The 13,680-nt window shown below is 52.8% G+C and overlaps 2 protein-coding genes across 2 annotated transcripts in view; both read left to right on the forward strand.

Annotated features, from left to right (window-relative positions):
* Window positions 1-4,147, forward strand: part of ARID1A (AT-rich interaction domain 1A) — a gene marked incomplete at its 5' end in the record, with an annotated part of 60,743 nt that extends 56,596 nt beyond the window's left edge. Inside the window, 2 exons of the mRNA XM_084300513.1 lie at window positions 232-362; window positions 1,211-4,147. Coding sequence (XP_084156639.1) covers window positions 232-362; window positions 1,211-2,935 — 1,856 coding nt within the window. The 3' untranslated portion in view covers window positions 2,936-4,147. The remainder of the gene's footprint in view (window positions 1-231; window positions 363-1,210) is intronic.
* A 3,201-nt stretch (window positions 4,148-7,348) lies between these two features.
* PIGV (phosphatidylinositol glycan anchor biosynthesis class V) lies at window positions 7,349-13,517 on the forward strand (the record flags this gene model as incomplete). The annotated part of the gene is made up of 4 exons (XM_084300501.1): window positions 7,349-7,424; window positions 10,001-10,159; window positions 11,323-12,477; window positions 13,209-13,517. Exons 2-4 carry the CDS (start codon window positions 10,073-10,075, stop codon window positions 13,515-13,517), a joined length of 1,551 nt encoding a protein of 516 aa, XP_084156627.1. The 5' UTR covers window positions 7,349-7,424; window positions 10,001-10,072.
* Between the last annotated feature and the right edge of the window lie 163 nt (window positions 13,518-13,680).

Genomic DNA, 13,680 nt, shown 5'->3' on the forward strand with positions numbered 1-13,680 from the left:
GCTAAACAGTAGGGCTCTGCTGGCTTTATACAGGGTGTGCATTGCGAGTTAGTTGTGTTATCAGACATAATGTTTGTGCTCAGCGTTGTCTGCAGACAGGTTGCTTTTGCATACAGTCTGTACAACATCTTAAGCGGGCTCTGCTCTTCGTGGGACCAGAAAGCAGTATCAAGTATCTCCTTTTTGTTTTTAAACTCCAGGAGCTGGAAGTATCGTGTGTTTATATTACAGGAACTCCTGAAGCCTGGAGAGTGATGATGTCTCTGAAGTCCGGGCTGCTAGCTGAAAGTACGTGGGCCTTAGATACCATAAACATCCTGCTCTATGATGACAACAGCATAATGACCTTCAACCTCAGCCAGGTGGGTGCAGATGCTCTCTGATGCAGGTCTTTGAAGTGCTAATTTGGTACAGTTTTCTGTCAATGAGATAGCAAAGAGCAGCTTGTGCCCTTGTAGGACCATATTCCCAGGTGTCCCTCTACCTGTGGAGGTCTGAAGAGTGCTCCAGGTCCAGGGAGCTGTGTGCTGGTTACTCACTGCCCTGTGTACTTACATTTTGTTGGCGTGCAAGTGCATGCTGTCTCCTCTCTGGTGAGACACATTGCCTCTAACACAGAGGGGAATATTCCTCTAAAACAGAAAGGGAAGAACGGTGGGGAGGCCAAAATGGGCTTTGTAGCAAGGTCACTGAAGGGCTGGAGGTTTTATGTTCTGGTTTTGATGACTTTCCCTCCAGCTCTGTCTTTCCCTCTGGGTCAGTGCACAGCAAGGCCTTGGGTGCCAGTCTGGAGGCCCAGCCTGTCTGTTAGTGGCCACGTTGCCAAATGTGGCTGTCGTAGAACCCATTCCACAGTCCCCTAAAGGCTCTTTCGCTTAGCGCACTGCCCTTCTCCTTCCTGTGTATTAACCAGAGCGGAAAGAGAACCAAGAGCCACGTTTGTTTGCACAGGTATGTGTGTGTGAAGTTGGGCGGGTTGGATACTGACAGTCAGTGTCTGTTTTCCCATTGTTCTTTTCTCAGAGGATGGAAGGCTCTCTTTTGTAAACAGTTTACTTGCCAGCATGAAAAGATCCCATTAATTAACAGTGCCACTTAAATTCTTTGCCCTTTATGAACTGCTTTCCCAGTTGCTCATATTGGCCAATGTTGTTTTCTGATCACTGTTCCCTTCCTTCCTTTCCCCTCTTGTTTTTTTCCTCCCTTGTAGCTGCCAGGCTTGCTGGAACTCTTGGTGGAGTATTTCCGGCGCTGCCTGATTGAGATCTTTGGAATCCTGAAGGAATACGAGGTGGGAGACCCAGGGCAAAGAACACTATTAGATCCCGAAAGGTTCTGCAGATCTTCATCTTCCTCTCATGAAGAAGGGGAGGAGGATGACGAACCACGGAGCCTGAACTGTGAGGAGGAGGAAGAGGATGAGGAAGAGGAGGAGGCTGCGTTTTCAGGCAAGGACAAAGTACCTCTAGAGAGCAGCGAGGAGAAACTAGTTAGTAAATTTGACAAGCTTCCAGTCAAGGTCGTGCAGAAAAATGACCCGTTTGTGGTAGATTATTCAGACAAGCTGGGGCGAGTGCAGGAGTTCGACAGTGGACTGCTGCACTGGCGGATCGGTGGCGGAGATACCACCGAGCACATTCAGACCCACTTTGAGAGCAAGATGGAGCTACCTTTGACTCACAAACGAGCTTCCTGCAACTCTGTCTTGAGGAAACGTTCAGCAGCTGAGAGCAATCCGAGCACTAGGGAAGGAGAGACCCTTCCATCTGACAGCTCCTCGGAGAAGAGGATAACTGCCACCATGGACGACATGCTTTCGGCGCGTCCGGGCTCCCTGTCAGGGGAGGAGGAAGAGGTCAAAGCTTCAGAAACTGCGAAGGAAAGCAGCAAGTTTCCATTCGGCATTAGTCCAGCTCAGAGCCACAGAAATATAAAAATTCTGGAGGACGAACCTCACAGTAAAGACGAGACACCTCTCTGCACCCTCCTAGACTGGCAGGACTCTCTGGCGAAGCGCTGCATCTGTGTCTCTAATATCATCAGGAGTTTATCGTTTGTGCCGGGCAATGACTTTGAAATGTCTAAACACCCCGGGCTGCTGCTGATTCTAGGGAAACTGATTCTCTTACACCACAAGCATCCAGAGCGCAAGCAGGCACCCCTGACCTACGAGAAAGAGGAGGAGCAGGACCAAGGGGTGAGCTGCAACAAGGTGGAGTGGTGGTGGGACTGCTTGGAGATGCTGCGTGAAAACACACTGGTCACGTTGGCCAACATTTCTGGCCAGCTGGACCTCTCCCCTTACCCAGAAAGCATCTGTTTGCCTATCCTGGATGGACTCCTCCACTGGGCGGTCTGTCCGTCAGCAGAGGCCCAGGATCCCTTTCCAACGCTGGGGCCAAATGCTGTCCTCTCCCCTCAGAGACTGGTTTTGGAAACACTCAGCAAACTCAGCATCCAGGACAACAATGTGGATTTGATTCTTGCAACTCCCCCCTTCAGTCGCTTGGAGAAGCTGTACAGCACCATGGTGCGTTTCCTTAGTGACAGAAAGAACCCGGTGTGTCGAGAGATGGCTGTGGTACTACTGGCCAACTTGGCACAGGGGGACAGCCTGGCAGCAAGAGCGATTGCTGTGCAGAAGGGCAGCATTGGCAACTTGCTGGGCTTCTTGGAGGACAGCCTGGCCGCCACGCAGTTCCAGCAGAGCCAGGCCGGCTTGATGCACATGCAGAACCCACCCTTTGAGTCGACGAGCGTGGACATGATGCGCCGAGCTGCTCGGGCGCTGCTCGCCCTGGCCAAGGTGGACGAGAACCACTCGGAGTTCACGTTATACGAGTCGCGGCTGTTGGACATCTCCGTGTCGCCTTTGATGAACTCTTTGGTTTCACAAGTTATTTGTGATGTACTGTTTTTAATTGGCCAGTCATGACAGCTGTGGGATCCGAGACCCTGTGTGCGTGTGCGTGAGTGGAGAACTTAGAAACTGACTGTTGCCCTTTATTTATGCAAAACCACCTCAGAATCCACTGTCTGCCCTGCGCTGTCCTGCTTCTCCCTTGGGGAAAGATGTCCCCAGTCCCTCTCCCCTTCCCCAGCCCTTCAAATTTGTCCTGAATCCCTTATTAAAGGAGACAAAGTTCTGTCTACATAGAAGACTTTTTTTTATTTTAACCAAAGTTACTGTCGTTTACAGTGAGTTTGGGGAAAAACGACTTGCCGTGTTATCACATTGACAGGCACCACTTTCATAACTGTTTTTAATGGTAAACTCTGAAGGACAAAAGTGACTGCTGAACTCTGTGTGGTTTATTGTTGTACATTCACAATCTTGCAGGAACCAAGAAGTTACCAGTTGTGAACAGACCTTGTCCAAGGGAGGCCTGTGCAGTAGCGTGTAGAACTTCATGTACTGTACACCTTAAACTGTAAACATACTGTAATAATGTCTCACATGGAAAAAAAAAAACGCTGGATCAGCAGCAAGCTGTAGTTTTTAAAAATGTTTTTAGTTAATGTTGAGGAGAAAAAAGGCTTTTCCCCCAAAGTATCATGTGTGAACCTACAACACCCTGACCTCTTTCTCTCTTCCTCCTTGATTGTATGAATAACCCTGAGATCACCTCTTAGAACTGGTTTTAACCTTTAGCTGCAGCCTGAATGCTGCCACGTGTGTATATATATATGACGTTGTACATTGCACATACCCTAAGATTCCTTGCAGTTTTGTCCCCCTCTCCCTACCCCTTTATAGTATGACGAGTTAACGAGTTGATGACCTGCAAAAGCGAGACACAATTATTTAATCTCTTGCCAGACATCCCTCCCTGGAGGATGCTGTACAGGTCTCTGTGTATAAAGTCATTGCTGTCTCAGCAGCCAATCAACTTATAGTTTATTTTTCCTGTTTTTGTTTTCTTTCTAATCGAGGTGTGAAAAAGTTCTAGGTTCAGTTGAAGTTCCTGATGAAGAAACACAATTGAGATTTTTCAGTGATGAATTCTGCATATTTGTATTTCAGACGATGTAGCTAAAAACTTGATGTAAATTCCTCCCTTTTTTCCTTTTTTGGCTTAATGAATATCATTTATTCAGTATGAAATCTTTATACTATATGTTCCACGTGTTAAGAATAAATGTACATTAAATCTTGGTAAGATGTTTGTAAGGGTTTTTTTTATTAGCAGAAAGGGGAGTTGACTTCAGCGCTGTCAGGTCTTGTAGACACGGCGTTGCAGGCCAGCTCTTCCTTACCACGTGGCGCTGAGGCCTCAGAGGTCCTACCCAGGCCTGCAGCTTGTTTGGCAGCGTGTGAGGATGAGAGTCCCGTCCTGCTCTAGAGACCCAGATGCTGTGTGGTCTGGCTTCCCGTTCTCTGGCTTTCCGTTCTCTCTTTGGCTTCTGCTCCAGGAGAGGGAATTTGCAGCGTGAGGTGAGGCTCTGGTAGTGCAGGGTGAATGCTGAGTTCTCAGGGTGAAAAAGGATGTTGCTCAGAAGGGAGGCAGCTCCCCGTCAGTGCTCTGAGACAGAAAATTGTCATTCCCCTCGCATTTTTCACATTTTCTTGGAACTCTGACTTCCTTCAAAGGATGGGGTTTTCCAGTGGACAGAGTTCTGGTGCCCTTCAGCAAACAGCCAGAGTTCAAGCTCTTCATGTGCAAATCTGCACGTTTTCACGGGTTAGTAAACGGATATTTTATTTAGCCTGAAGCTTTATCCTCAAATGATAATAGTAGCGGGCTATCTAGAACTGCACTGAGCTCATTTAAGCAAAAGAGTTAAAGGAGAGGTTTTTCTGTAGGCAAACATCATTTTTGTTCAAAAGATCACCTCGTTTTACCTCCCTACTCCTCCTCTATGAAGCTCGCAGTTCTGAGAGCCCTCAGCTGTATTCCTTAAACTTGAGATTTCTGGGAGTAATTGTGGCAGAATGAAGCAGACTATTCTGAGATGTTTGTTTATCAGGAGGAGTTGCAGGAGCTCTTCCTCCTCTTGCCTGTCTGGGGAAAAAGGAGAGTCCTTAAAATGCATTTCTTCAGAGGAAAGGAATGGTGCTGGGCTTCTCTGGCTTTAAAAAGTACTGAATGGAAAAAACAAGTGGTGAGATAAGAATTCTGCTGGACTTTGCTGGTCTGTGACAGTGTTGTTGGTTTAAAGCCGCCTTCTCTGATAATTTCATTCTGTATTCCAGGAGCTTTGTTTAATCTGATTAATGTAAAAACCTTATTTCTTCATTTTTTCTTCATTTTTTTTTAAACAGAAAGGACCTCAGCAGCAGGGCTGAAGAAGGTAATGTTAACAGCTTTTGTACAGCTTCTGTGTTCGTGTTATGGTGAATTTAATCATAAGTGAATGATGCATTTGGGAGAAAGAAGTCGCATGTGGTGATACCAACTAACTAACCATTTTGCCAGTATTTACACAACCAGTTGATCCGAGGGGAGTAACTCCGCTCCCCCAGTGCTTGCGTGTGTGCAAACACATGTACCTCCTGCACTTCTAAAATGGTTAAAAGAAAAAAAGCACCGATGAGAGATTAGTAAAATGAGAACAAGCGGTGTTCCCAGTTTGTAATTAGGGACTGCTTGGAGAGCCACACCTGACCTAAACCCCAACTTGGCTGCACAGAATGCAAATCCCGCGCTCTGATCTGATTTGTACCCCAAGCTTCCCATTTCCGCAGGCGCTCCTCAAAACACCTTTCTTTGACCCAGACAACTCCGCCGTTTTCCTTTTTTTTACCATCAAGGGAGAAAACTTGAGTTCTTCCCAAGTCCCAGCCCCAGATCACAGCACTGGGGGCTCTTCCCCGGGACTCTGGTAGCGACCTCAGCCCTCAGCAGACGAAGCCGGGCCCACACCACACATGGCAGCTGGAGCCACCGGTCCCCCAGCACCGGCTGGCTTCGGCGAAAGCCAAATTTGAAGCCTCCATCACCACGAGGATGAGGTCTTGAGGGAAACCTCCTGTCCCCCCTTCCTAATAGTAAGTAATTAGTGTAATAACGCGTGCTGATTCCCAGCCTATTGTTACGTGCTGTTGCCTAATGTGTTTTGGCAAGACCTGCACAGGCCGTGCCCTCTGCCCCAGCCCCGGAGGATGAAGAGGAGGAGGAGGAGGAGGAGGTGAGGTGGGCATGGTGAGGGGGGGCACCCTCAGGGCTCTCCCTGCTGGGGCTGGGGGCTTGGGCCTCTGCTCCCTGAGGGGACACAGTGAGGGAGCCACGTGTGTGTTTTACTTATTTATTTATTTATTTTACTTTTTTACTTTCAATTTTTTATTTTTTTTCCACACCAAGGCCTGGAGGCCGCCCTGAGGCCCGCAGCGAGGCCTCCGCCGCCAAGCTGCCCCCGCGGGGCTCGCCTCCGCCGCCTCCCCCGCCCTTATCAAAGATGGCGCCGCCCCTCCCTTCCCTTCCCTTCTTCACCCCCACCCCCAGCGCCACGTGACGCGCGCCGCGCCGGATGGGGGGCGTGGCCGGAAGTGCGCGCGTGCGTTCGTGTCGCGGGAGGGGGGGTGGCGGCGGGATGGAGCCGGCGCGGGAGCCGCGCGCTGAGCGCTCAGGTGGGGGGCGGGGAGGGGCCGGGCGGGGAGGGGGGCGGGGCCTCGTTCGGGGTTGACCACGCCCCCTCCGCGTGTGGCCACGCCCCCCGCGCTGCCCCCTGAGGGGCCGGAGCCGCCCCCGCCTCCCCCCCCCTCCCGGGGGGGGCTCCGGGAGCGGGGCCGGGGGCTCGGGGGGGGCTCCGGGGGGCTCCGGGCTCGGTTCTGAGGGGACGGCCCCGGCCCCAAGGGGCCTCCCGCCCGCCCAGCCGGGTAAAAGGGGCTGTGGGGCCGGGCACGAGCTCGCCTTCGTGTCCTGGGAGCCCTCAGCGAAGCGTTGGGTCGTGATTTGGGCCAAAACCCACGAGTTTTGCTTCGTTTTTAGGAGGATTTTTCCGTTTAGGCTGAATTCCTAAAGGCCTTGAGAGGCCTCGTCAGTGAAACAGGCGGGGGAGGGCCGCGAGGCTGTGCCCCCAGGTGCCTCAGGGCGCTGGCCGGGCCGTGTGGTGACCCCCTCACGGGCACGGCGGTGGTTTTAGTGCCAAACAGGTGTTTTTTGGGGGCTCCCATGGTGTTTTTTGTGCCAAAACAGTGGTTATTTGGTGCTCCGACCACCGTTGGAGCCTCCTCGAGCTGCAGGCCGTGTCCTGAGCCAGGAGGAGCAGCTCCGCTCTCCCCCCCAGGTCAAATCCTAGGCGAGGATCGGGGCCATCGGACCTGTGAGCGTGCACAGAGAGGGGCTTTATCTCATCTCAGGGCTTCATTTTTTGCAGGATTTTACCATTTCAGCGCGTAGGGCAGCAAGCTGCAGTTGCCGAACCAGGGAAGCGACCCGGCCACGTTCTCACGCTGGCTTCGTGGCGGCGTGCTCAGCCCCAAGGTAAACAAACGCCTGGCAGCCGCGGCCTTGGCGCTGTCGGCTCCCGCCGGGAGGTCCGGGTACGTCCTGAGCCAGCGCAAACACCTGAGCTGTTACAAAAGGCCCGGCGGGTAGGAATGTGCCCATTTTTTGGCACTGTTTTGCACGGACCCAGCGTGAGCCGTGCTGGGGCTGCAGGCGCCAGAAGCTGAATAGAGAGCGGAGAGGCTGTAGTGGCCCTACGGGGCTGTAGCGGCTTTAGGCCCGCAGAAACAGCCCTAAACACTCAGGGGTTCTGGAAATCAGCCTTTCCCTTTTGAATATTGGTTAAAACAACTCTTTAAATACGCCTGGAGCATCTCTTGAACCTGACAGCAGGTGAGAGAAGTGCTGAGAGGTGCCCAAACTGCTGCTCGGCGTTCCTGGGATGCAGAGGAATAGGTTTCCACCGAGGAGCCCCGTAACCTCTCCGGGAACCCATGGCCGAGGTGTGCAGAGGGAGGAAATGCCTTTGTAGCAAGTGCCTGCTGCCACCGGGTGGTAACCGGCCTCCACTGCATTTGCACAGGCCTCGCTGAGCTCTGATTTTCGTGCACGCGATAATTTACCCAGTGTCTAATTCGTGTTCGCATCCTTTTTTTAGCACAGTTCCCAGAGCGAACCAAACGGGATTCGTACCCGAGAGCAAAGAGCTGGGTGGAAACACGGAGCGTGCAGGGAAACGTGTCCTTAACGAAGGCTGCATCTTTTTCTGCTGAGATGTTTTTAACCCGCTTCTGCCTTTTGGTGTCTCTTTTTTTTTTTTCCTGTTCGTGCAGGTGCTCTTTTAAGCAGCAGTTTTTGGGGCAGAGGCACGCCAGCTCTAACGCTGTGTTCTCTCCCAGAATGGTGCTTGTGGGCTGCAGCTTTCTGTAGATGTCGTTGCTTTCTGTTACAAGGTGTGCTGCATCGTGACAGGAACAGGCTTTTTAAAGCTGTTTGCTTTGAGCCTTCTTGGCACATTCATGCTAGGTTTTTTCTCTGCTTTAAAAAAAAAATATTTAAAATGCTTGGACAATTTTTGCCTCTCTGCTTTGATAGGATTTGCAGCTGTGAATGCGCTTTAATAGAATTTACAGCTGGGCTGAAGTATCCCCTCTCTTAAAATAACATTACAGCTTCGTGATTCAGGAGAATGTGCCTCCCACTAGCTGCTTTGTCTGTAGCTGTGAATGCTCTGGAGCAAGAGGAGAATATGAGCAAAACCAAAACTTTTGTATGTGGCAAAATAGGAAGCATAACCCTGTGGTTCAGGACTGTAACTATAAACGGGCGCACTTGGGTCTTGTTTTATTTTTGCTTTGCCAGTGCCTTGCTTTCTGCTCTCGCGTGCAGCTTTTAACCTGCCAGTTTTTTTTTTTTCTGCCATTAAAATGGGAATAGGAAAACCTCAGAGCGTTGTTAGATCATTAGGTGATCATTCCGGGGATCTTTATGTACTGTCGGGCACTGGATTAGAAAGATGGCAGGTGGGGAATGGTGCAGGATGTGGTGTCGTTGGAGCCCAGAGAGAGCTGCGGGTCTTCTGTTTCTCAAACTGAAAAGCAGTTGGTGGCTGGGGAACCAACGGAAGAAATGTGTTATCTTAAAAAGCTGCACAACAGATACTGCCTGCCTTTGTGGCTCCGGGCCAGCAGTTTTCAGAGCTGGTCCCAGAATGTCAATCCAGAACGTACAGAAGAGAAAGCAGCGAGACTCTGCAAAGTGTTTTAGATCTCGCAGGTGAGGTTTTCAGGGAAGAGATGGAAGAGAGCCACCTCAGCATATGCAGTTTGCTTGACAGGCAGATGCCCTCGCTCTGGAGAGCAGGGCCCCTGCCAAAACGGTGGAAGATTGCAGGTGGAGAGGGTGGCGTTACACAAGTGCCACGTCCTGAAGATGCTGCCTGCCATGGAGGGAAGCAGTGGGGGAAGCCTGCCTGTTCCTCAGCGTGCCCTGGAGGAGCTTGTAGGGCCGTGCAGTGGAGGCAGCCCTCAATAACTCGGATTTCTGATTCCCAGGAGCAAACTCTGGGCAGGAGCAGGCGAGAGCCGAGCGTGCCTGGCAGCGCCTGAGCGACCACGAGCCCGCTGGCACAGTGCTCGCGCGGATGTTACGCTCCGAGTCCACGTTTTAGTTCTGTCTCCAGTCCAAAAAAAGGTTTAAATCCCATTGAACACACTGGAACTGGAATGTGTGCATAGATGCTTGGCTGAGCTGTGGCTGGAGCCGCCGGTGTTTCTGCTGAGGCAGGCGGTGAGGAGGCCAACGAGACTGCTTCAGGTATTTACACTGGCCTGGTCAGAAATGTGCTGAGAGAACGCGTTGCAGCCTTTCTTCCTCTGCATCCTAGCCAAGGTTAAGAAGTCAGGGATATATTTTTTTTAATTTTATTTTTAGGAACAGTATCAAAGAAGCCTTCTGTCATCTCTCAGTTCCGTGGTGTCTTTATACGTGACTTTCCTGTTCACAGAGAGTTGCAGCCCTTTGAAATACCTGATAGTAAACAAAGGTGCATAATTTACAAACACGGCTGAAGCCAGAAATAACTTTTTGTGTCTCTGCTCTCTGTTTATCAGTTCAGGTTTCCAAAACCAGAGGGAGAACTTCCTTGGCATCAGGGAGCTACTGAAGCAGCTTTCAAGCTCGGGATGGAGCTGGTGAACAGACAGGATCCCTACCTCCGAGAGGTCGTGCGGACTGCAGTGTGCTGCAGAGCCCTGACACTTCTGCTGCAGGCAAGTCTGATCCTGAGCCCAAGGTGCTGCAGTGTCTGCAGGTGCTGTTTGCTGCTCAAAGCCTTCTCTCCTTGGTACCAGCTGCTGCACCACGAGCTGGCTGCTTCTGCAGGGCTGGGAAATCACCTTCTCCTCTGGAGAAGCAGGAGGCCAGCTGCATCCAGGCAGGCAGGTTGCTGTTAAGTAAAATTGCAAATGTTTCCTTCTAACTTACCACATTTTCATGCTGCTGTTGCAAAAGAGGTGGGTTTGGCAGCACGAGAGGCTGGTGGGTCTGTTTATCCGCAGGACAGGAACGAGGATCTCCTCCTGCACCTTCCCCCCAAGTCTCCCTTCAGAGACATCCTCCTCTGAGTGGGGGTAGCTCAGTTGCTCTCGGTCTGCTCCGTCCAAGCTGTGTGTGTGCCGAGGCAGCCAGCAGAGCCCAGCTGTAGCCACAGCCCTTGAGAAGCAAAACCAGCCTGGGAAACGGCCCTGGGAGCAGGCCAGTGGCCAGCAGATGGTGGAAGCCCGGTCACCGCTGTGTCGGCAGCGATGACAGACTCTGTACTGCAAATTTCAGAGGCCTGCTTGGTCCAGCTGTGTGCTCCATTGTAAAAACGTCGCCTTTGTAGGTCTGTTAGTCCCGATTTGTTTAGTGTGGCCTTTTCTCTTTTCTCTGCCAACGCTGAATCCTTTGCCAAGGACTCATCCCAGTCTGCATATAGTAAACTGCAAAACTTGCATCTGGGGGAGTTGGTCTTTTCAGAAACATGTTTTCATTTGTCTTCTGCATCAGTTTCCTCTGGGAAAATCTTTTCTTTAGTTCTGTCTCTTCCTTGCACATCAGCTGGGACAAAAACACCAAATTCAGGAGCAAAGGAGGCTTGCCGGTGCTCTAGCAGATATGCCCAAGGACGGGGCTGAGCAGCCTTTCCTTATCCAATTCCATGGGGATTCTTGGATGTTTTCAGCTTTCCGTTTTACTCAATTCAGCTGTAAATGCCCCAAAACAGTCTGCATTTTTTCACAGTCTTACAGGTATCCCTGCTGGAAAGCCCGTTAGCCTGTCTTCTGTGCTGCTCATCTCCTTGAACCTCCAAATTCCTCCTCCAGCTCGGTGCTTCCAGCGGGATCCACGAGGCTGTCTGCCTGCCTCCAGCCCTCTTTTCTCCTCCTTCCAGGCCGTGTTCAACCTCCTGATCCCGGACCACGTTGCGGATGCCTTCTCCCCGCCTCGACTGCCCGAGCCCGGCGCCTGGGACGTGCTAGTGGAGCAGCTACTTGGAGGCCTGGCGCGCTGGGACGCCGAGCACTTCCTCTTCATCGCCGAGCGGGGCTACCTGTACGAGCACAACTGCGCCTTCTTCCCTCTCTACCCCCTCAGCCTGCGTGCCGTGGCTGAGGGGGCTCTGTGGCCCCTGCAGCCGCTGCTGCGCTTGCGGAGCCGCCTGCTGCTCTCGGCCGCCCTTCTCAGCGCCCTTTTCTCCGTGCTGGCGGCCGCTGCCCTGTACGAGCTGGGCTGCGGGGTGCTGCGGTGCCGCAGGGCAGCCTTCCTCGCCGCCCTCCTCTTCTGTATCAGCCCCGCCAGCGTCTTCATGGCGGCTGCGTACTCGGAGAGCATGTTTGCCTGCCTGGCGTTCGGCGCCATGTGGCGACTGGAGAAGGGGCAGAGCTGGCTCAGCGCGCTGCTCTTCGCCCTCGCTTCTGGCGTGCGCGCCAACGGGCTGGTCAACGCCGGCTTCCTCCTCTACTCCTGCACTAAACGCCTCGCTTTCCACTTCCAGGTGGGCTCAGGGCCGGGAAGGAAGCTCTCTCCTTTATGGAGGCAGCTCCTCAGCGTGGCGTCTTCAGCGGTTGTGACATGTGCTGGGGTTTGCCTGCCCTTTGTTTTATTCCAGTATTACGCCTACGTGAGGTTTTGTGGCCCCGGCCTGGAGCTTGGAGATGTCCCCAAGCCTCTGCGGCAGCTGGCTCTGGACAAAGGCTATCGCCTGGCAGCCACGAGCGGGGTTAAACCCACGTGGTGCTCCCAGCGGTTCCCCGTGGTCTATTCCTATATTCAAGATGTTTACTGGAACGTGGGCTTTCTGAGGTACTTTGAGCTCAGGCAGGTACCAAATTTCTTGCTTGCTTTGCCTGTCACCTTGCTGGGCTGCTGGGCTGCCGGGACCTACGTTGTTGCAAACCCTCGGCACTGCCTGACTCTTGGTCTAGAGAGAAGAAAGGCTGAACAAGAGGGCAAACCGAGGGCTGGATTTTGCTCCCCTGCTGTCTTTGTGTACGTGGTCCACGCCGCGGCCCTGCTGCTCTTTGGATTCTTCTGCATGCACGTGCAGGTAGGACCTTTGTAGTGACACGAGTGATTTCTTGGAGCGTGGGGCGGTGGCTGAGGGTGTTCGGTGACAGTCCCAGCCTGGTGGTGTCGCAGCTGCAAACCAAAGGCTTCTCCTCTCCTGTTTTGGAGCCGCTTCCACAGTTGGCTTCCAAAGCCATCCGGCATCTGCTGGGGAGTTCCCAAAGGGTTTCCAGGTGCTGGGTGTGAGGATACTGGGACTGAGCGGAGGGACTGGCAGCTGCTGGGTGGCATCTGACGTGCTGCTCACCAGGGAGCTGGGTCACCGTCCTCCTGGGCTGAGTCCAGTGGGTGGCAGCGAGAGGATCCAGAGCCTGGGCCAGTCCTTCAGAAGTGCTTCAAGGTCTTTTTGGCGGCACTCAATGCGGGGTTTTCACAGGGAAATTAATTGAGGAGTGAGACTTGGATCTCCTCTGCAGCAGCTGTCACAGTTCCCGAGCGCGGCTGTGACAAGGATTTCGGTGGCAGTCCCTGTGTTTGTCCAAAACCTGGCGACCACTTGGCTGCTCACAAGAACATCTTAATAAATAACGCAGCCTGGAGCAGAGTTGTTTTGTTGCGAGTGCAATAAATTGCAGTGCTGCAGCCCGGGGCTGTATTTCTTCCCCTTTATCAGCAGCCTGTTGGAGGCAGATGGATTGTGCCTTCCATCGCTCGCGGTTGGGGTTCCTCAGAGCCAGCCCCACAGCTTATGGGATTCTCTTTCTCTTCCAGGTGTTGACCAGGTTCCTCAGCTCCTCCAGTCCCATCCTCTACTGGTTCTCAGCCCACCTGCTGCAAGAACACGAGCTCTGGCTCTGGGCTGAAGGTGCTCCCGGGCAAACCGTGGTGTCTCCCCCCAAGGGATCGGCGCTGGATGCGTCGCCCGGCTCCTGCGGGATGGGGGCTGCAGCAAACCCCCTGCTCAGGCTGCTGCGGAGCTTCCCCCTCCTTACCCCCCGCAGCAAATGCGTCCTGGGCTATTTCCTGGCCTATTGGCTGCTGGGGCTGGCTCTGCACTGCAACTTCTTGCCTTGGACGTAGGCAGTGACTGTGGCTCCGAGCCTGCGGAGGGGATGGTCAGCACAGGAACTCATTTTTCTATAAAAAACAAAAAAATCCTACAGTGTGGTGATGCTGTTGGCTGGGACGAGGGTGCTGCTGCTCCGTTCCTGCTCTGTGACCGAGCTGTGCCTGATGTGGGGCT

The sequence above is a fragment of the Netta rufina genome, assembly GCF_964035555.1.
Source record: "Netta rufina genome assembly, chromosome: 23".
Lineage (NCBI taxonomy): Eukaryota > Metazoa > Chordata > Aves > Anseriformes > Anatidae > Netta > Netta rufina.